Genomic DNA, 21,152 nt, shown 5'->3' with positions numbered 1-21,152 from the left:
TGTAAATGTGTTTTCTGGTCACATTCTGAAAATTAAAACCTCTGTTATTTATACAGTTGGATAAGCGGAATGAGTATTCTTTCAACTGCACCAGAAATGAAAACCTTCAGAAAATGCTTCCATTACATTTGAACTCAATAAGCAATTATAGAACAGAACTTCATTAAATGCACTGAAACATTTCATAGAATTACCTACCATATTCATATATTATAGTAATTTACTTTGATTTTAAGAATTTTGATTTTCTTTGTATGACTAAGGTAGGAGTAGTCTTTTTTGTGACATTTTTTCATAGGTCTCTTGAATTCCAGCTTTGCATTTTCAAGGCTTTTATTAATACAGGGACCAGCCAGTTTTTCTGCATTCTACCAACTTGGAACCAAAAGAAATAAAAAAATAAAATAAAATAATAATAATAATAATAATAAAAATAAATTATCTTTTGTTCTCTGGGGCCCAGATTTATCCTTTCTCACTCCAGCACCCCCTGAAAAATAGCAGAAGTGGTTCAGGGTGTATTTCTTAAGTTACAGTGAGGCTTCAAATATTGTGAATCTGGGAAATGTTTTATCCTTTCCTTTCCAAAGTATGAGATAGTGGCTGCTGCCCTGAACTACCCTATGTTGGATATAGAAGAGTTACCTATTTCCCTGCTCCATCACATACTCTTACTACCATGCTGGGAAATTAAGTATTTGTGACAAGTAAATGGTTGATGTTATGATCTTTCACGTCATTCCTGAGCAGATTCCAAACTGCAATTCCAAACCAGTCTAGGATCCGAAGCTACCATTCCTAGAGTTGAGGTGTCACACAATGCCTCTGTATGAACTGTGATTCTACAGTTGTCTTACGGAGATAAAGAGGAACCTTAACCAGAGAGTTCTGAGGTGGATTTCTGAGTCACTTTTATTTTGTTCTTGCTTTTCTTTGATAAGGGCCTTTTACACTCTACGCTGATGCAATGAGGAAGGGAGTCTTATGGAACCATCTCGTCTGGTTCTATGTCTGTTATGAATTTCTTCAACCTGTATGAAACTCCACAACCCACTTAGGCACTAGTCATACCTTAACAGACTGTGCCCATAACAGCAGCAAAAGTGCCTCCAGAAGGGGCAGATGCTGGGGACAAATATAGCCCATGTTTCCTGCTGCTGAGAAAGAAAAGAATTAAGCTGAAAAGGAAATGGCAGTTATAAAGAGACCAAACAGTGTGGAATGTAGGAAGAGAAGCAGTCTAATGGCTGGAGGGCCCTTGGAAAGGAAGCACTTTCCTTGAGCAAAGATGCTTTAGTATCAAATTTGCTTGCTATGACAGTATTCATGTTCTTGATGAACAGTCTCATTAGCAATAGCTAAAATACATATTAGTATATCAGGGGCATAGAGAAGATTCAAAAGCCCGATAAGATGATAGATATGTAAGGGAAAGACTCATGAGGCAGACCAGTTTTTGGCTCGTAAGCTTAGCTATTCAAATAATTTGAATGAAGTATAAGCGAGAGCCTTAAATAACAGTGGTTTCTTATGTTGTAATGGAATGCAAAACTCCCTTAAAGACTTAGAAAATCATAAGATAATTGAATTAAATATTATTTTCTACTTTGTAAATTCACAAAACAATTTAACATAATTTCTACAGGTTTTTATGGCAAGACTTGAACTCTACCGTAGACAGCCTGGGTAGAATAATAAAGGAGCTTATTTTACAACTAAAAATACAACTTTGAATATTCCTTATTGACTGTGTCTGTACAACATGCTGTCCATTCAACACATGGACCAGTAGGAGGTAAGATTCTATTCACACCTGTCTGGGCATGTGGGTACACATCACCAGATGTTGCCAGTCATCAACAATGCCTGCATCTCAAACTGATGCTGAAGTTGTGGGCTTTACAGTACTGTCATAAACTCACTGTATAACATATAAGTGTTTTTATAGGAATATCTTATATGTACATTATGCTCTGTTTGTTCTGTTACAGATAGCATCTTCCATTTTTTGTGACCATATGAGCCAGTAGATCTCACAATAGAGTTTGGAGTCGGTTAAAGTTGTTGTCTGAACATGAACAGACCCCAAACTTCGTTGTGGGTGTTCAAAACTGCCAGAATGTTCTGACCTTGGTAATACTTCTGTTCAAACTTCCTTACTTCCTTTCTGAGCTTGTTTCATCCCTTTAGGAACCTTTTAATGTGTTAAGCAAAACTGCAAGCATGGTGGTTCAGCCTTACAGGTGTTTCTAAAGAGAAAAAAATATTTAAAATTACTGTTTTGGATTTCATTTTATTTGTCATCTTTTATGAACAAATTACGAAATATACTTCATTCACAAATTGGAAATATTTACAATTTCTTTACAACAAGGCATTGTTGAGGTTTTGATTTATGGCGTTCTTAGAGCATTCTGTCTTTCAAAACAAAGACATTGGTGTTTTCAGCACGCTGTTCATTTACACTCTGCATATGAAATGGGAACATTTTGGAGGAGTAATTTGCACTGTTTTTTAATACAATCTACTGGGAAAACTGAGGCTGGATGCATTTGCAATGTGGGGAGGAGGCCTGTGCAGATGCATTGCTGGTACCATGCCACATGATCTGAAGCCATCATATTACATCAGATGCTGTTAACTGGGGAGGACAAGAAGATTGCCCTGAGCCATCCTTCCTCTGCCCTCTTCCATTCTCTTCAGGAATCCTGTGACTGGGCTAAATGTGGTCCAATTGTCCAGTTGAATTATTTCATTATTTTTTTCTGTTTTTTGAGTCTTCATGAGAAGAGTCTCGAGAAGTCCATTTCAAATACTATCACAATTCTGAAAAGTTATTCAGACCAAAAAAAAAAAAAAAAGAATAGCCAGGAAGTGAATAAATATTGTATATCCGCAAAATGTTTAGAAGACAAATTCTGAACATTTCTAAAAGGGAAATGCAACTGTGCTGTTCTGCAGTTGTGACTGGAGCCATAAAAGCTAAGATACTTCCATTTTCTCAATCTCTTGGAGTCAATTTTCTTTTTCCTGAAGAAAATTCTAAAACCACTTCATTCCATGGAACTTTAAAAAATCATTTAGTATACGCTTCCATTATAAATCAGATGTGGGCCACCATTGCTTAGGTTGTCTGTCATTTCCTGTAACAAGAATAGAAAACATTGATTAAAACTACAATTAATTTATGATGTTTGAAATTTAATTAGCTAAGGTTGTAATACCTAACAAACTGAATGTTTTATATTCAGAAAAATGTTACATTTTTTATTCGGCTTGTTAAATGTCACTGTAAAAGAAAGGAACCACATTTTTTCCTACATAAATTAAGTACATTTGAAAGCTGCTAGACTCATTGACACTGATTGAGTTGGACATTACTCTCAGACCACATATACAGCATTGATGGCATCTGTGCAAGTTTTGTGATGTTGTCCTTTAAAGTGCCTCAACTCAAACTTGTGTAGTAATCTACAAAGGAAAAAGATGGTAATTAAGTCTTCATTTCTGTTCAACCCTTTTTCCCATGCTGACATACTACAGACAGATGCCATTTGATGCTGGCTGGGACAGCCTTTGGCATGAAGGTCTAGATCCAAATAGGATTTAAGGGCTTTGACGCCTGAGTGGAGACTGCTTGCCTTGGGGTGGGACTGATTTTGGTTTTCCCTTAATATGCCAGACTACAATTTTAGCAGTTCAGCAGTTGCTGCTCAAGTGGCAGATGAGTCATCCCAAAGTAAGCTGACCTGCTCATGAGTCAGAATCCTAAGGCACCTAAAACAAGATTTATTTGGAGTTAGATTTTCTAAATCTCAGATTGCAGTCCAAACAATGCCTACTTAGCAGCTGTCTAAGCCTGCAGATGACTACATTCATTAAGCACTTCTCTGACCTTCAAGGCTGCAAAGCCATGTGGAGTTTATGTTCAGAACTGCCTAATTTTAAGCAGTTCTAAGCTTTATTTATTTATTTATTTATCCCTCACTAAATTGAATCAGGATGCAAAAATAAAGTGATCTGCTGCTTATGTCCAACGACAGATCCCAAAGAACATCCGACTATGCCAAGAGGAATAGGCATGCATAAAAATGCAGTTTTGGCTATTTTTAAAATTCAGATAGATGAGGTAGAGTTGCCACTGTTATGCTAGTTCTAAAATTTTTGCTTGAGAACCAATAGCACTTTTCTGAATGGGAAGATTAAAATTAACCTCTTCTTCCTCATAGGTACAGTTGGAGGAAATGTTGAAGAAAAGGGATGTGGTTTTCACCATTCTTGTGGAAGTTTCTATGAAGAAAGTAAAGCAAGATTCACTGGGTTAAAAAGACAGGGAAAGACAGAAAGAAAAACCCTAACTCTATAGTATCATGGCTGAGATACCTGGTAAAGAGAAGGAAATTATAGGGCCTGGTCTTTATTTGCAGTCTTCCCCTTTCTCACTTCCCCTTTTTAATCCACAATATTTCATTTATACATAGCTAGGGACACAGAGACCAAAACTCTGAGTTTCATATTAAGTAGAAGCATTGGTGCCTCCTCTCTCAGGTTTTACCAGATACATTTTAAAATAGATCACAGAACTTAATTGTTCCCTTCACTTTTTTCTGAAAGAAGGGATGTGCTGTTCTTCTCTACAAAGTAAGCTTAGGACCATCAAACCAAATAGACTTGCCAGTCAATAATCTGTAACAAAGCACAAGCTTCAAAGAAAAGAAGGCGTGTAAACTTTATGAGCATTTTCTATCACCCAACTCTTCATCTGGCAGGTGATGGTGCTGGATGCTTTCACATGGTGTTTTATTCTCCTCATGAACTGAAGAGGAAACTGATGCATGCCTAACACTGGACTTGGGATTCCTGTCTGGAGACTGCCTGCTTTGAAGCAAGGCACTGCAGCTGCCAGTTTGTAGGTGCCTAAATCCTTTGTGGGTTCTAAGCTGAAGGTATTGGTCAGTTGGGAAAGGGAACAATAATACCAAAACCATGTAATATTAACTCTCAATTAGCCACAAGTAAAATATACTGCTCTGTCAGAAGGCAAGCCAGGAGTGAGTGACAAAGTGCATGTTTCCTTTTGTCGCTTTTACCACTTGAATCCTCCGAAGACATTAACTGTTAGAATACCATCTTAATATCAGAAAATATTGAAAACCATTTATTTTCCCCAATATTTCTATCCTCAAAAATAAAAGTACTAACAAATTAAAAAAAAAATGTTGCTGAATTCAAGAAATGAAGGAGCACACAGGTTAGAAGCAGAGTGAGTTAATGGTGGCAACATCCAAACCGGAGCATTTGGATGTCTGTAACTAGGGTGAATATTTTAAATACTCAACTTACTTCCAAATTGCAGCATTCACCACGTAGAATTATGTCACCACCTGGAAGCACTGTTCCTGACTCAGAGATGTCACAGCATCAGCCAACTTTGATTAGCTGAAGCTATGGCTTCCTCTTAGAGGCGGCACTTCCTGAAGTGACATAACAACATGGTAGCTCCCTAGTGTTCAGCGTACCTTGGAGGTAACTCTGGTGTCGGGGGAACCACCGGGCAGCTGGGCAGGTCGGTTATTTCAATACCCCTCAATCTCTAATATAAATATAACAATTATACAATAAATATAGCACAAATAAATGCACATGCAGTACATGTCTATATTACTGTATATCAGTATAAATATACAAAATAGTCTTATATATAAAACACTTTACAACTATTTTTATAAATTAGGGCTTAATTTGACATAACTTTTTAAGTTGTTAAGTTGCCTTCATTATTTTTTAAGGGCATGCCTTGAGCATGCACTCAGACCCGCCAGCAGCAGGCGGTCCTACAGGTTGTAGGTCTGAGAAGTCCCAGATCAGGTCATCTATGCATGCATACTTGATCCTACAACACACATGCAGTGAGTCCACCAGTGGTGCTCATCCCGCATTCGCTAAGCATGTGCAATAACGTTGCTCTGCACATGCTTCATGGCCCTTCACCCAAGATAGATGGGCATCTGGCAGTCCTCACAGCTAAGTGTGCAAAACCTCAACAGGCAAAGAAATGGGGCAGTGATCTACTGCTATGTATGGTCATCTCCTGCCCAAAGTAACAGGGTTGGCATTTGCTTGCATTTTGAAGGATTTTTCTTGCCAAGCCATTTCTTTTGTCTGTACATTTTTCTCTCATATGGGCTTCATCTTGTTGAGGCAAGAGCCTCTTTGAAAGGCAGGATCTAGCCTACCATCTGCAAGACCATCTGCAAGGCCTATGTAGCTCATCAGAATTATGCTTTGTTTTAAAATGAGAGGGAGAAATTTATTTTTTGACTAGATTTTATGTTACTGTTGTAACCTATACTAAATAAGTTTTAAAAATGTGTTTCAAACATTTTCTAAAGTGAATTCATTCTATATTTCTGCTTGTCTCATTCCATTTAAAAAAATAAAACAGAGAATAGTGACAAGTAATTTTTACATAATGGACAATTAGTTGCTCTATTGTATTTTATTGGGGAATCTGAAAACATTCTACAATCTGAATAAATTAATCCTTTCTCTGCTTTTCAGAGGTCTCAGTAATTGAACTTAACTGTAATGTAAACTGGCACATGGCAGTTTAGATGGGCAGTCTGCATGACATTTGTTCACTTCTCTAGTTATTTCTCAAATGAAAAACACTGGATGCTAAACCAAAATGTAAAGAACAGGGTGTCAGTAAATATTTTACTCCTTGAAAATTAATCACATCCCTAACTCCCAAGAAGCTGATTTCAATAATTTTATTTATTTATTTATTTATTGTCCCTATGTGCTTAACTTTGAGATCTTAAGTTTCAGCACTAAGCATGGACTGAGACACCATGGTAAGCATCATTTTAACAGAGAAAGGAAATAAATGCTCAGTGCTGCTGCAGATCAGACCGGTTTCATTTACATGCCTAAATATGTCTTAGGTGCTTAGGTTTAGTCTTCTAGGTTTTCGAGCTGTGGCTTTTGTGTTTAAATAACCTACTTTATAAGCTGAGTACTTGGGAGAGGAAGAAATTGATTAAATCCTGGAAGCATGCAATGATGTTGTTACAGAAAGCATTCTGTGTTTTTTCACAGTATAATACATGATAATCCATATTAATAAGGTTTCCAATTATTTATGAAGTGCTATATTTAGCAACTAAACCCCTTGATAGCTGTACAATGGAATTATGTTGAAAATGGATGTACTTCATTGAAATGGATGTACTGCAAATATACAGTACCTAAAAATAGCCCCATATAACGCAATACAATAAAGCTCACACAGAATGGCAGCGTTTCATTTCCCAGAAACTCTTTCTCATATATAACTAAAAATTGAATACACCCATTGCCAGTTGTATACATTAAGACATACAGTAGCTTTTTTTTAAAGGGAAGCAGAACAAATAAGAAAGACACACAACTCACTTTTTCTGCCATTTCATGGGAGTGATGCAATGAATGTTCTCTTTCTGAGAACATTCGCCTTTGTTCATAGCTGGCTAGCCGACAAGTGAGCCATGAAGAAAGGGTGCAACCACCAATTCCAATGCATGCAAGAGACATGGAGGCAAGATGCAATGAATAGAGAGCAGATGACTTCTTTGTCAGAGCACGAAGAAATTGAAAATTTAAAATTCCTCCGATTAGTCCACAGATGCAACAGGCAGAAAAAAGTATCATCTGTCAAGAAAGACAAGAGAGGTTATGTCACAGTAACATTTCTCAGAGACAGATTCATTCATATAAAAAATGAGACTAACCATAACTCAGTACTTTGACAGCATCACAGATTGCAATGAACTTCACTGACATTCATTTTTTAACTCCCACAGGTCCCACAGAACTCCAAGGGAATACAATACCCTCTGGTGTCCAAGAGTTAAGATTGATGTTGCATGTAAGATAAAGTTACGTAGAATTAGTTGCCTGTGTTAAAAACTAGACAATGTAAGGACTACTAGGACAAATCTTCTGATTTCCAGCATTTAATTCAAAACAACAACATGACAGTGTGTCATAATTTTCTATTGGGCGGTTTCTCACTAATTCTCAGGAGTGAATGCCTCATGTATTTACAGTGAGTTTCTCTTGCTTTGTGTAACAACCGACTGTGCCTCTTGTTCAGTTCTAGTTTGTTCAGTCTGATAGCAGATTGGAGGCTTCCTACAGCTTTTGTGGGTCTTCAAACATGCTGAAGGTGAGTGTGCTGGACAAAGAAGCAACAGAAACAACCAGAAATCTATGCAGCTTTACAGAAGGTCAGTGTGGACTACATTTTTTTTGCTTACTTTTTATTATTATTATTATTATTATATTTAATGTGGTTAAAATGTTTCTGGAAACTTTACGAGGAAGTGAAACAGGCTGCAATTAACAAGACATGTTTAAAGACCTCATCGCTTTAATCACAAAGATGCCATCTCTGGTTCAGGATGTCCTTGAGCCACAAATCACATGAGGCTGAAAGACCTTATTGCTAAATGATTGCCTTATTCACTTCCCTAGATGCTGCTGATCTGTCAGACATTCATCTAGATGGACCTTTGATGTGACTCAGTATGGTTTTGTATATATGCTTCTGTTGTAGAAACAATTTATGGAGCCTCATAGACCACTTCTGTACACAGCTGAGATGAGAATTTTGTCAGTGAAGTGGCATTCACTCTGTATTCTGCAGTCCACTAGGAAGTCACTATTGCATGAGACCAGCAGAACAGACAGCTTTTAGAAATGGAGTATGGTCTATATCCTTTAAGAAATGAGACCATAATTGTAACAGGGTTTAGGGTAACTCATTAATATTTAAAAATAATTATAAGAGAGAGATGTTGATTCCCTTCACACTTACACTTATTTTACATGGCTTACATTTGTACATGGCAGGATAACCAAGCTGACCGAGAATTAAAGCCAGACATTATAACTTACAATAAGATCAAGTCTTTACCATAAAGACAAAAGTTCTGCAGTGATTTGTGTAGCAATCACACCATTTTGCTGTAGTCAGAAAAATGACTATACTTCTTGCTCTTAGAAGAATCAGAAGATATCCATCATCATTTTAAAACTGTCTTTTTCATTATTCTGATTGTAAAAAGAACCATGAACAGTGAACAATATCTAAAATCAAACTTGGTCAGCAACCTCACTGAGTTGGTAGCCCAGTCATGCCACACTTTAAAGAAATGGTTTCCTGAAGGAAAGAAGATACAGTCCACTGCTGAGGATCTCTTTCTTGACTTGTCATCGATTTATGTGAAGAGGTTTTCCATCCAGACAGAGATAAATTTGGATATATGGCTTAAATTGGCATGACCTAAATAGGGCATTTCAGAACTGCTTTTTGTTGCTTGATGAACGCAAAGTGCTGATTGTTTTCTTTGGACTGCTGGCTTGCAATATTTAGTGATTTTTTAGCAGAAACACTTGGACACAGTATGTCCTAAGTAAAGTGTTCAACTTAGACAAGTATGCCTTTCAAATACTTATGTGTTATAAATGTATTGGAAAAACTTACAACAAGTCCAGATTTTTTTTTGGCGCACAATATTCCACATATGCCACAAAGCAGAAACTGAAAAGGAAAAACAAACAAACAATTATTTCATCGTTAAGGTCTCAAGTTTAAATCCTGTTGTGTTGCTTTAGTGGTGACCACAATAGTAGACTAGGCAATGGTTATAGTTGTTGTCAGCATTTTTATTACAAACCTTATGACTCAGGAAGTTATAACTCAGCCATAAACTTATACAAGAAGAAACTGGATTGGGAAGACAGACTGAGGATGATTAGTCATAAAAATAGAATAAAAAAAGTAGAGAAAGAAAGCAGGCCTACTTTTAAGCTGCTTGAGTAAACAAAATATGAAAAAAACAATCGTGCCAGATGTCTTTATACTTTTTTTTTTTATAATTTATTTTCTTAGAAAATAAGTTTAGTAAAGTAGTAATTAGTGATCCAAATCCTACTTCATCTACTTTCAAGCCTACCTAATGCCCTGATCCTGCAGTGGGAGCCACTGAGGGATTGTGTATGGACCGTTGTCCTCAAAACAGTGGAACTCAAGGCAAGAATGCAGGTTAGTTAGCTCCGTGGATGCAAATGTAAATACCATGTACATCTGTTGATGTGGCTACAATGAACATGCAGGAAAAAAACTGTTTCAGAGTCTGGATAGCTCACTCTGCAAGAGATAGTGTGAAGGGATCTGTCCTTTTTCATGTAGTTCCCTTTCACAAACTGATCTGACAGTTGTGACATCAAGTATTAGGCAAAAAGTGATTAAAAAACAAAACAAAACAAAACATACAACCCCATACCAGCTCTTATGAATAAAACTTAATGTGTTGTAGTGACCTGTGTCAAAGATGTTTTCTGATGTCTCTATTTCCTCATACAAGTTCAACGAGGGAAACATTGAACAGCCCCTGAGAGAGCAGTCATGATAGGAACTACACTAGTTGTATGCAAGCAATAAGGCCCTCTCCAGGTGTTTGCAATACTGTCAAAAAGTTCCTTCAATACCTCATAAACTCCATTGTTAAGAAAACTATGCTACTTATTTTCAGTAAAGCTGAAAACCCGACACCCCTACTGGGAAATAATTTTGTAGTTTTAAAACTGGATTTTTCCACATCCTTTTTGCACTGAGGTGGTGTTTCTAGTAAAAAGCTTTAGCTGACCTTGATTTAGGATTAAGTCACAGAACAGGCCTGGATATTACATAAGAGAAAAAAAAATAAGCAGTTTCTCAGTATCTTTCAGGGTCCCTATGATATATTACATACGTATGTCATTTGCTTACCAGAACTTTGCAACTTCAGTATCCCAGTTGAGGAGCTGCTTTACTACATAGTTTATCTCCCTTCAGCCAAAGTTGTTCATGCATGTAGCTAGGCATAAGCCTTGAGATATATTTTTACTCTGAGTTAGGCCATTGAATCAGTTCCCCACAGTTAATATAGTTTCATTTTGTACATTATTTACCTCTATACTAAGCATGGGATGTGAATTTAATACCAATCTAATCATGTAAAGGGCTGGGTCATGGCAGTGAATAGCTCAGGACATGCACTGCACAGCTGGTAATTGCTACTAGAGCTCACCAGTTGGAATAATAATAATAAAATCAAATGAACAAGAAGGGCTCCCTCTGCCCCTTTCCCACAGGTAGAGAAGATTTCAGCTAATAACTATCACACCTGCTTTGTATGTTATTACTCAAGCTTTCTGTGAAGTTTTAATATTTCACTCCCAATTCTGTCCTTGCGGATTGGCTTCAAGTCAAGCCACGGTTTTCATACGCAGTGCTTTCCATTTTTCAACATTCATGCAGAAACCTCAAAAAAATTATTTATTCAGAACATCACTGTAATTAAGTTTTATTCAGTCAGTCTTGATAAAGCAGACTAATAATATCATTTCTCTCTATAGTGATTGAATAGGATTAAAAGGAAAAAATGTATAAAGAAAATCTTATGAGTTATAGAAAGTTTATGTAAAGGATCTGGAAGATACCATCAAAAGCAGTTTCAACTTGTAACAAGTGTACCTTAACTAGATTAAAAATAAAATGTACATTTCCAAAGATGTGTTTCTGATAAATTACCTTCAGAACTAAAAGAATAGGTCACTCACTTTAAAAAAAAAAAAGAAATGCTCTAATTCTGCTTCTGTTAAAATAAATTGATTTTTTATCATTGATTTCAATTGGAGAAGACTTTCTATTTCCATTGTACAGTCTATTCTATCCAGAAGGTAAAAGTAGGGCAGTCTGTGATGAACATGTTATATTGGTCTTGCACATGACCAAAGGAGCAACAAGGAAATTACAGGTTCCCTTAGCATTAGAACCCACCCATGTGGGCAGTTCTACTATTCTTTATTGTTTTTCAAGGACAGGACATACAATCTTCCAAATCACCATTATACAGTGCCAAATGCTTATGTTACCAAGGATATTTTCCTGTTGAAAGCCAAAGAATAGTGAATAAGCTGATCTGCAAGACCGATGATACTGACTTCCATAGAGTAAGGAGTGACCTTGTTATTCCATAGACGTTAAAGTATCGGAAGGGACTACCTGGAGTAATATTTTATTGCATCAGGGTCTGTGTTTTCTGTACATCTCTGCATATCTACTCTCTCCCTCTCTCTCTCTCTCTCTCTCTCTCCACACACAGGAAATAAGGTGCCCTGTAGTTAAATAACTCAACAGAGACCTCAGACAAATTGAATTTTCCTGGTTCTTACACATTGTTCTCTGTGAGCTTGCAAAGGATATGCCAAATTTTTATAATTCATATGACTACAAGACAAGCAAGTTGTAAAACTGAATGCACTACTATTCATGAAGGTAGTAAAAATCTTGGAAGAAAAACATTTGGGCAGTAGCAAAGGGTCAGTATTATTTGTTTTTATTTGAGATACCGGTGTGTCACACTCACACAGAAAAGGCTTGTCTAAAAAACTGTATGGTTATTTATTTATGACAGTGGGCATTTTGCTATTAAAGCCAATGGATGAATTTGAACCAGTGTTAGGAAATTAAACCTCATGCCATGCTTTGAAAATGCTTCTCTCTCTCTTCTAAGGCTGTAGAAAATTCTGATCCACTGGAAACAATGGAAACATGCTTTACGAAGAGAATATTAGCATTACTTGGGGCATGAGGACACTGCTCATGCAGAGTTGCCTTATCCAGGCTTCTCAATATACAGACCTCTAGAAAGGCTGTGAAGTCAGTGGGACATTATGTGATTGACTCTGATCATTGCTTTTTGATAGATCAGCTAGTGGCTCAGGATTTTAATGAATTTATTTATTTATTTATTTATTTATTGGTAGTGCTATAGTAATTTTCTATAACATTTCTGGGGTTCCAAAGTTATGGCCAACAGTAGTGAAAAGTAGATGGGAGAAGCTACAATCACTTTTTGTACCAGTAATTTCCTGGGTTCTGGTTTATCTTTTAATTTTGAGTTCTTCTCTTTATAATACTGCCAATTGGAATACAGCCATCAGGGGCTCTGCTGTCTTGCCACTCCCTGTCTATTTTTGGCTATCTTGAAAGACTTCATCATGTCAATATACCATTACTATTTAAACTTGACTTTTAACAGTTGAGCTACTTTTGGCTTCATTTTACCCATGACTAACTAATACTGTCATGCTGAGGAATCACTCCTTTTTGGATAACCATTGGTTATACTCCATTGATTTTTACTAATCTCTTGGACTCTTTATAGTAAAATTTTCTAACTATGTCAAACCTGAAGTAAATTAAGGCAAACACTCTTACATTAAATACAGTAAATCAGGAGTGGAAAAGAAATATACCACTGAAGACTGAAGATCAAATGTTCAAGTGTTCACAACTTATGCTGAGAATAAGGCTAGAACATTTCATGAACGATAAGCTAAATGAATAAGCCCTCCAAAATGCCCTAGAAGTTAGAGAGGGACTTGTTGAAGCTGTGTTTCACTGTTAGATTTTTTATTTTTTTTTTCTTTTGTGATTATGATTCATCAGAAAATTCATAAGAAGCTAAAAGATCAACATCTCACTTAAAAAAAAAAACCTACATAGATCACTATTTGCAAGCAATTCCTATTTTTTTCTGAGGTAACTTTTGGTTGCAGACGTAGTCATACCTCCTATGATACATGTTATTTCATGTCAAGACTATCACAGAGAGGCAGGAACTGAATATATCATCTGATAATAGAGAGGAACAGAATCTCTCTTGGATGATTGGTTAAAAAAAAAATACAAAGAAAAATGTTACAAAGCACAAAAGCCTCTTAGACTGCTTTTGAAACTCAGTGGACTGTGAGTGCCTTTGTCCCCCTTCCAGGAAGATTTTCCAGGAAACTAGCAGAGTCAAAGTCCTCCTGTTAGTGTGAGTGTGATTGCAACGTGATGCATTAGTGTCTATTTGCCTGTGGACCCTTTGCCATTCACACTGTGTCTGTGCCTGCCTTTGTTCAATATGCACATTTGAAAATCTCTCTTTTGGCCTGTTGAACTTTGGAATAAAGAATCAAAGACCTCCCAGAAAAGGAGAATGTTTATTTTGAGCCTGCTTTAATTTTTTATATTAAATACGGTCTTGAAAGAAAACCTCAGATCCAAACACCCAGAAATTTTGGTAAGGAGGCTGAAATCTCAATTTAGATTCAAGTTTTGTGGTTTGGATCCATCCCTATTTCATATTTGCTGAAACAGAAGACTTGGCTTCATTCACTTTCTCCTGGAAAAAAAGAGGACTTTCTTAATTGTACTGAAAAAAAAAATAAAAATAATCAGTTTCAGTTGTATTTGCAGGGAGCCAAAGATTTGTTGGTTTCCATCATGCAGAAGAAAATGAACTGTTTTTATGCTGTATATTAAACCTAGGAATTTTTTTTTTTTTTTTAAGGAGGTAAAAAGGCAAAAGTAGTAGTGTAATTCCCTTGAGAAAATGAAAACTCTCTATGGGAACTCTTTCTGGAGAGACTGATGAAAATGTTAGAGAAAACCTGTTGAATGTAAGGACAATTTGATTGCCAGTTATTGTTCATGACAAAGAAACTCAGAGTAAACCCATTGTATATAGAGCCCTCCAGCATTCCAGGTCATCCATATGTATCTGATGAAATAGAGGAAGGGAAATTATTCCAAATCTGAGTTGGATTAGTGTTTCCTTTCATCTGTTTCTAGGCCTTCAAAGACACTTTAAAAATGGGAAGTACTTTTCAGAAGAACTTGTGGAAATTTAGAAGTGGGTCTCTGGACCTGAATGTCTACCTGCCATTAGTGATTCACAAAACCCCTGGCTATCTGGAAAAACACTCAACTTCTCAGCACAAAAGAAGAATATTTATTTACTTGTTTAGGATTTACTTTAGAATAACAAGCAGTAAATAATGTTTAATTATGCTATTTTGTATTAAATACTTAGAGCATGCTTCTTGCTTGCTTCTTGAAAACTAACAAATTAAGAATAATTTGCAGTAGGTGAACTAGAGTCTTAACAAAACATTTTAACATATGCTTAAGTCAATCTATATTCAGCAGATTCTCTTAAATCTGGCACTAGTCAGGCACTAGAAGTCTGCTTGAACAGGCCAGCTTGAAGAACGGCATGTGCTTCTGGAAGGTCTGAATGATAAAGAAAACCTGCTGAAAGACTCCTGAGCTCTAGTGAATTGTCCTGGTTCCACACAAGGCAAGCAGCTGCCACACTTGGTACATCCTCCCTCGTGTATATGTACAGAACGCTCTCCAGTTTCTACCGAGCTCACTGACAGTGCTGAAATTAATTTCATTAGGAGCAGGAGCCAGTCAGAAATATGGCCAGTTTGATGAAAATTCAATGCACATGTTAAAATAAAGTAGGATCACATCTGCATTTTGTCTGCATGCTGAACAATAATGTGGTTTTTTTTTGTGTGTGTTCATTTGAAAAAATAGTTTGACTGTACTTTTCCAAAAGAAACTTGGCAGCAGTAAAAACTAGATGTAAAAAAATGAATGTTTTAAAATTTTAGGCCACCAACATTGATTTAACTGTCCAAAATAATACTCTTGCTCTGGGATAGTTCCCTACTGACTGAACCTTAAGATTTCCCTTCAAGTACTGTATTAAAAAAAAAAAAAAAGTAATTGAAATCAAGTATTTCAAGTGACAACTTGGAGCATATTTCTGTAGCCAAACTATAAATGCTGATTTTTCATGGGCAGGAAGAATTCCATAGTGCTACAATCACAAATCATGGGAATAGTAACTCTGCCCCTACAGACAGACAGACAGATAAACTTCCAGAGAATGCACATCAGTTAAACACATTTAGATATTTGTCTTTACAAGGGAAGAGACTATCATTCTTGAGGGGCATAGCCAGAAGTGAATCATCAGGTATTTCTCTTCTAAGTGAAAATAGATGGCATATTTGACTAAGATGTGGCTTTTGTCTCATTCTCTTTCTTTCTTGTTGTGAGAGAGTCTTGTTTATAGCAATAATTTATTCACCACTGCAGAATAAATGAGAACTAGAGCCATATACATATGTGTGTGTAAATATATAGACACTAATCATAGTGACTAATATGTTCCAAATATAAATGGGAAAGTATGTGGCCATTGAAAAAATATCAGTGAATATGTTTTGAAAGATTATGTTCTGATTTTTTCTTTGTACAAAAGCCTTTCCAATGGATGGCTGTCATTCCTGCTGTGTTGGTGATAGTGGTTCAACACGCTCATGCGCTAGATCATTTCTATGGTACGTCACATAATTGAATTGGAACAATAGATTTCAGAACTATATCTCAGTTTCTGGTTACAGAAATCTGGGAGACACTGAATATAGTCTGTGGAGTAGATCATGTCAATGCAATCATAACAAAACATAAAGAAAATCCAGAAAGCAACAACAGATCCATCTTAAGATTTTTTTGAGTTATATATCATTTTTTAACTTAGTAGCCATGGAAATTTTTTAAAAGATGGCATATGATGTAAAAGAAATCAGTCAGTTGTCTCCACATGTTCTAGATAATTTAAGAAGTCATTCTCACCTTCAGCTGTTTTCTTTTGGCTACTTTTTAAACAAATCTTAGCATCTTAATCTAGCTCAAATCCAATGAGAAGAACAAATGTTTCCCATTTCCATGCATTTTTGATGTAGACATTCTCTAGACTTTCAATTTCTTCACTGTTATCTACTCCACTTTCCCTGGCTTGCTAATGTATAATGCAGAGCATGCAATGATCAGAGCACTTCAGCCCATGCTTAACTTCACTTGTATCTCTAATCCCATGGGTGGGATTCACATCCTTGAAGTTAGTTATGCTAGTAAATTATCTGGCTGAAAGGAGAAAATGGAAAAAAAATAAAAAGGAAAACAAGGAAAACTCTTAAAAAGAAAGCTAACATATCAAATAGAATCCATCGTAGGAAGGCAAGTATAGCAGATAGAATGTGCATGATTTTAAGATTCCGAAATGTTAGGAATCCAGGTTAGGGTTTCCATGGTGATGCTATCTTCATCTATTTCCTTATGAACTTGGGCCTCTGCTGAGTTCCACCCACTTAAGTAAAGAGTAAAATAGGGTCAAAAGTTTTTAGAATCTTTCCAAGTAAATTACTAGAGGAGACATGACACTGTTCAACTTAACTACAGTGTTTTGCATCCTAACATGTCAAAGAAGCAGTTATTCCTTTATTTTCTTTTCCTCATTGTTTATTTCTCAAGGGGAAACTTTGATTCAAGAAAGTGAATCAGATATATATCTGATATATATACATATCAGATATATCATATATATATATATACACATATAGTGCATACATATTGTTTAATACAGCCAGCATGAGCTCAGTGTAGGATCCAGTGGGCAGAAAGGTGGATTATGCTATTTCCACAGCATCACAATTCTGAGGATTGTGCAAACAAATCTTTCTCCAATCATTTTAATTTGGACACAGTTATTCATGGCCCTAAACATCCCTGGAGAAAGGTAGGTCTGTGGCCCTTTTCTTATCCTGTCTTAACTGCCAGTTCTCTAGACAGAAGAACACAACCTTACAGACAGTTTGAACTGCTGGAGTGGTACAAAAAGGATGGCACAATGGTGATGAATTTGATCAAAGTTCAACACAAAGTAAGTAAACCTTTATAATGGTGTCACCCCAGTCTGCGCAGTGCTGTGATTTCTCATTTCCTCAACTACATGAAAAATAAGATACGTGCTTTCACTGTACAGTTTTTGTGTGTCCTCTCTCTGCCTACCCAGTGTGCTGTTGTTTGCTCAGTTTCTAACAGCTGATGCCTGCCTCTGCTGACTCTGGCTGTGGGCATCCTCCACCCACCTGTTACACATTCAAACAAGTCCCTTCAGTTTCCTTTCCATGACTCTGCACACACATATGGGGAGAATTTCCTATAAACATCTGCAAAATCACTTCATTGTCCTCTGTCTTACTCCTCTCTAAAACTCTACCTACAGACAGCTCGAAATCAGCCAGACTGCTGGTGTGTTAATGCAACCACCTGTTACACCAATCAATTTTGCTTTGCTGTTTCTTTATCTCCTTTAATCCTGCATCTGTCTCTTGCTTTGCTTGTAAAGTCCTTGAAACCAACATCTAATGTAATAGGATCTTAATCTGTGACTAGCATAAACTATGTGAGGTAACAGAAACCATAAAAAAGAATGAAGCAGTTGTGCAGGAAATGTGCATCGTCATGAAATGGGATCAGCTGTGATTGCATTGTCACAAAATGCAATCACTGCATAAAAATCAGATCGCACTGACTGGTCAGGATTCTCTGACTTCACTGAAGCCCAGGATATTACCCTCTGTCATTAAATCCTCGGATAGACACATGTTTTAAAGTAATCTTTTTTCTTCATCAGCAATGATCAGAAACCTCCTTTGAACTGATTTTGATAACAACATTATCTGCTGGCCAGTGTCCTATATTATCGTGTCTTCATTCTCCTATCTCGCCTACCTGTTCTGCAGTGCAGAATCATGTGTTTATGTACTGCTACAGATATTTATGACTGTTGTCAATAATTAATAATTATTGGCAGTGAGAATATTACATGAAGCACTTTGTCAGAATGAATCTGTAAATTACAGGAGTTATGCTGATGAATAACCATGAGTTTGTTGCATTTTACATCTTAACTCAAGCAATACAAACAATGCTTTTAGAAATATTGCTGTTCGATCCAAGCTGGCCAAAACAGCTTTGGAGTTCAAAAATGCCCACTCATGTTTAGGTTGAATATTCGATTTTTCCTACTCTTTGTTTCATAAATATAAATAACCATTTGGAGGAAAATGCTTCCTAGGAACATGTTTATCTCAAACTGAAAAAAATAAAGGTTTTTGAGAAGTGAGAAATGCTCACTGATATGGACATGCTTCTGCTGTGTTATGAACCTGTTCCTTCTATTAACCCATTATTGGTGTTGTTTTTTTTATTATTTTATTTTTATTATTATTATTCATTTTGCTAGAAGCTCAGGATGCCCAGATCATTAGAACATTTCTTTCATTTTCTTGCCCATTTTCTCTTTTGCTTTTTTCCTCCAAAGGCTCAGAGCTCAGCTGACAAAGCCTTGACATTCATTATTTTAAAACACCTTTTGACAGTCTAGTCATAAGGGACAGGGCTGTTCTTTTTTAAAAACAGAGCTCCTAGTCGACTGAAAGATTACAAGCTATGGCCCAGGCTCCTTAATGCTGGAAGCATTCGAGGCATCGGGCTTCCCCAGGTGTGAGAAGGGGTTCACGGAAAGTTCAATCGTTTACAGCAAAATCAAAACAAGGTAAAAAGCGAGCAAGAAGGGTGTCCCCCCTATCCCGACACACACACCCGGCTCTCCCCCCAGCCCCACGAGCATGCAGACTCTTCCCCATGCACATCGGCGATGGACCCGGCGCGGCTCCCGGCGCAGCATGCACACGCGGAGGGGAAGGCAGGGGAAGGGAGGGAGGGGAGGGTGCGTTCGCACGGTCTGATCATCACCGTAAAGAGTTAAAGAGAGAGTGAAATGGCTAACGTACACACACCCCGCTCCATACCGGAGAAGAGTCTCCCAGCTGAGGTTTATGCTCTGTGAGGACCAGGCTGAAACTGACCGCCCCCACGGCCACGCTGGACACCCCTAACCCTATCTCCAGCACGGAGAGCACCAGGAGGCTCCCGATGATCTGGCTGCTGGTGCACATCCTCCCTCGGTCATCCTTCCTTCGCGATCAGCCGGCAAAACCGCGCATCCTCCTTCTCCTCCGCCGCTCCGGCGGCCCTAAAGTCGCCCCCCAAACTTTTCTTCCTTCGCCGGCAGCGGGGGCGGAGCGGCGCATCCGCGGCCGCCGGGGGATGCCGAGGGGCGGCGGGGCAGCCCCGGCCCCGCGCAGCAACGCGCAGCGAGCCCGGCAGCGAGCCCAGGAACGAGCCCGGCGGCGGCGCGGAGCTCTCCAAGGTGCCGGGCCGGCGGCGGGCACGGGGACAGGGCGCCGCCGGCGGCCGGCTGGGCAGCGCGGCGGTACGCAGCACCGCGCCGCTCAGGGGCTGCGCCTCCTCCAGAAGAGTCGACCTTGGCTCATCGCCTCCTGCGCTCTCATTGAAATGACCTCACTGGGATTTTTTTTTTTATTCCTTTTTTTTTTTTTAACCCCCCCCCCCCTCCTCCCCCTCCTCCCTTTTCCCGGGTTGAGGGGTGTGGGTGCCCACCCCGGCGATATTTATGTATGAATATGGACCCAATGTACGGGCGAGGCGCTACGGCAGCCCCGCCCCAGTGCCACAAGGCACGGCACCTGCCTCCCGTCCTGCCCCCGGCACCCCGCACACCTCCTCCGCCCCGAGCCCACTGGGCTGCGGTGGGAAGCGGGGTGCCCCCAGGCAGCGTGTCCCTAAAAAGTAAGCCCCCTCCATGGGGTGTGCACAGGCCTCCCTCCTCCCAGGCTCTGCTGTCAGGATACAGAGGAAGTCTATCTTCCCTTTGTATTAGCACAAGGGCTTGAGGCTGGCAGGTCTTAGCCCTGCAAAACTCTCGGTTCTCTTCCAAAGCACTGCTGCCAAATCAGGCAACATCTGTAGCCAGTCCTGTGACTCTGACAACGGCCAGAACTGTGTCGGTCCTAATGCAAATGACCAGCAAAGCAAAATGCAGCAAGAGATCCTGAGCCACTTCTTGAGCCATCCTGGATTCCTTGGTATCAATCTTTATTTCTGCTGCTCGGGTTCAGGGAATGCTTTGCCACTCTGCTGTTTTAAAACACAGATGTGCTGCACAACATGGGAACACATTACAGTGATTCTGGAACCTTGGCTCTCCTAAATATTGATAACCAACCTGCAAACTGTTAGCCTTAACAGGGCAAAAGTGCTGCTTAAACAATTCTGTCCCCAAAGCACCAACATCATGCAGGATTTACCAAATTTTCTCTATTTGCATACCAACTTTTTCTTTATTCTCTAGGGAGTTATTCCCTGTATGCAAAAATCTGAAATACTTAACTTGTATGGAAATCCTACATCCAAGCGTCAGAATCCAGAAGGGTAGTCTAGACATATCCAGTACTTTGATGGTACAGTCTGGAGGCTAGAGCATAAAATATCAGAGTTGTGACTG

At 38.4% G+C, this 21,152-nt stretch overlaps 1 protein-coding gene across 6 annotated transcripts; it reads right to left on the bottom strand.

The window, feature by feature from the left end:
* Positions 1 to 2,279: 2,279 nt before the first annotated feature.
* On the bottom strand, positions 2,280 to 20,243 carry TMEM196 (transmembrane protein 196). Of its 6 annotated transcripts, none has more exons than XR_014580320.1 (5): positions 19,597 to 20,234; positions 9,530 to 9,586; positions 7,438 to 7,692; positions 5,344 to 5,593; positions 2,280 to 3,143 (listed from the first exon to the last, which is right to left on the bottom strand). XR_014580320.1 is itself a non-coding variant. In XM_083825698.1 (5 exons), exons 1-5 carry the CDS (start codon positions 19,741 to 19,743, stop codon positions 3,137 to 3,139), a joined length of 558 nt encoding a protein of 185 aa, XP_083681824.1. In that variant the 5' UTR covers positions 19,744 to 20,243; the 3' UTR covers positions 2,280 to 3,136. The 6 variants fall into 6 exon arrangements, 5 of the variants coding, with proteins under 5 accessions (XP_083681824.1, XP_083681826.1, XP_083681825.1 ...); XM_083825698.1 differs by having other exon boundaries at positions 5,520 to 5,593; positions 19,579 to 20,243; XM_083825700.1 differs by having other exon boundaries at positions 5,520 to 5,593; positions 19,597 to 20,233.
* Between the last annotated feature and the right edge of the window lie 909 nt (positions 20,244 to 21,152).

The sequence above is a fragment of the Anser anser genome, assembly GCF_964211835.1.
Source record: "Anser anser genome assembly, chromosome: 2".
NCBI classification, from domain to species: Eukaryota; Metazoa; Chordata; class Aves; order Anseriformes; family Anatidae; genus Anser; species Anser anser.
Note: the sequence above shows the minus strand (reverse complement) of the source record. Positions and strands in the feature narration are given on the sequence as shown.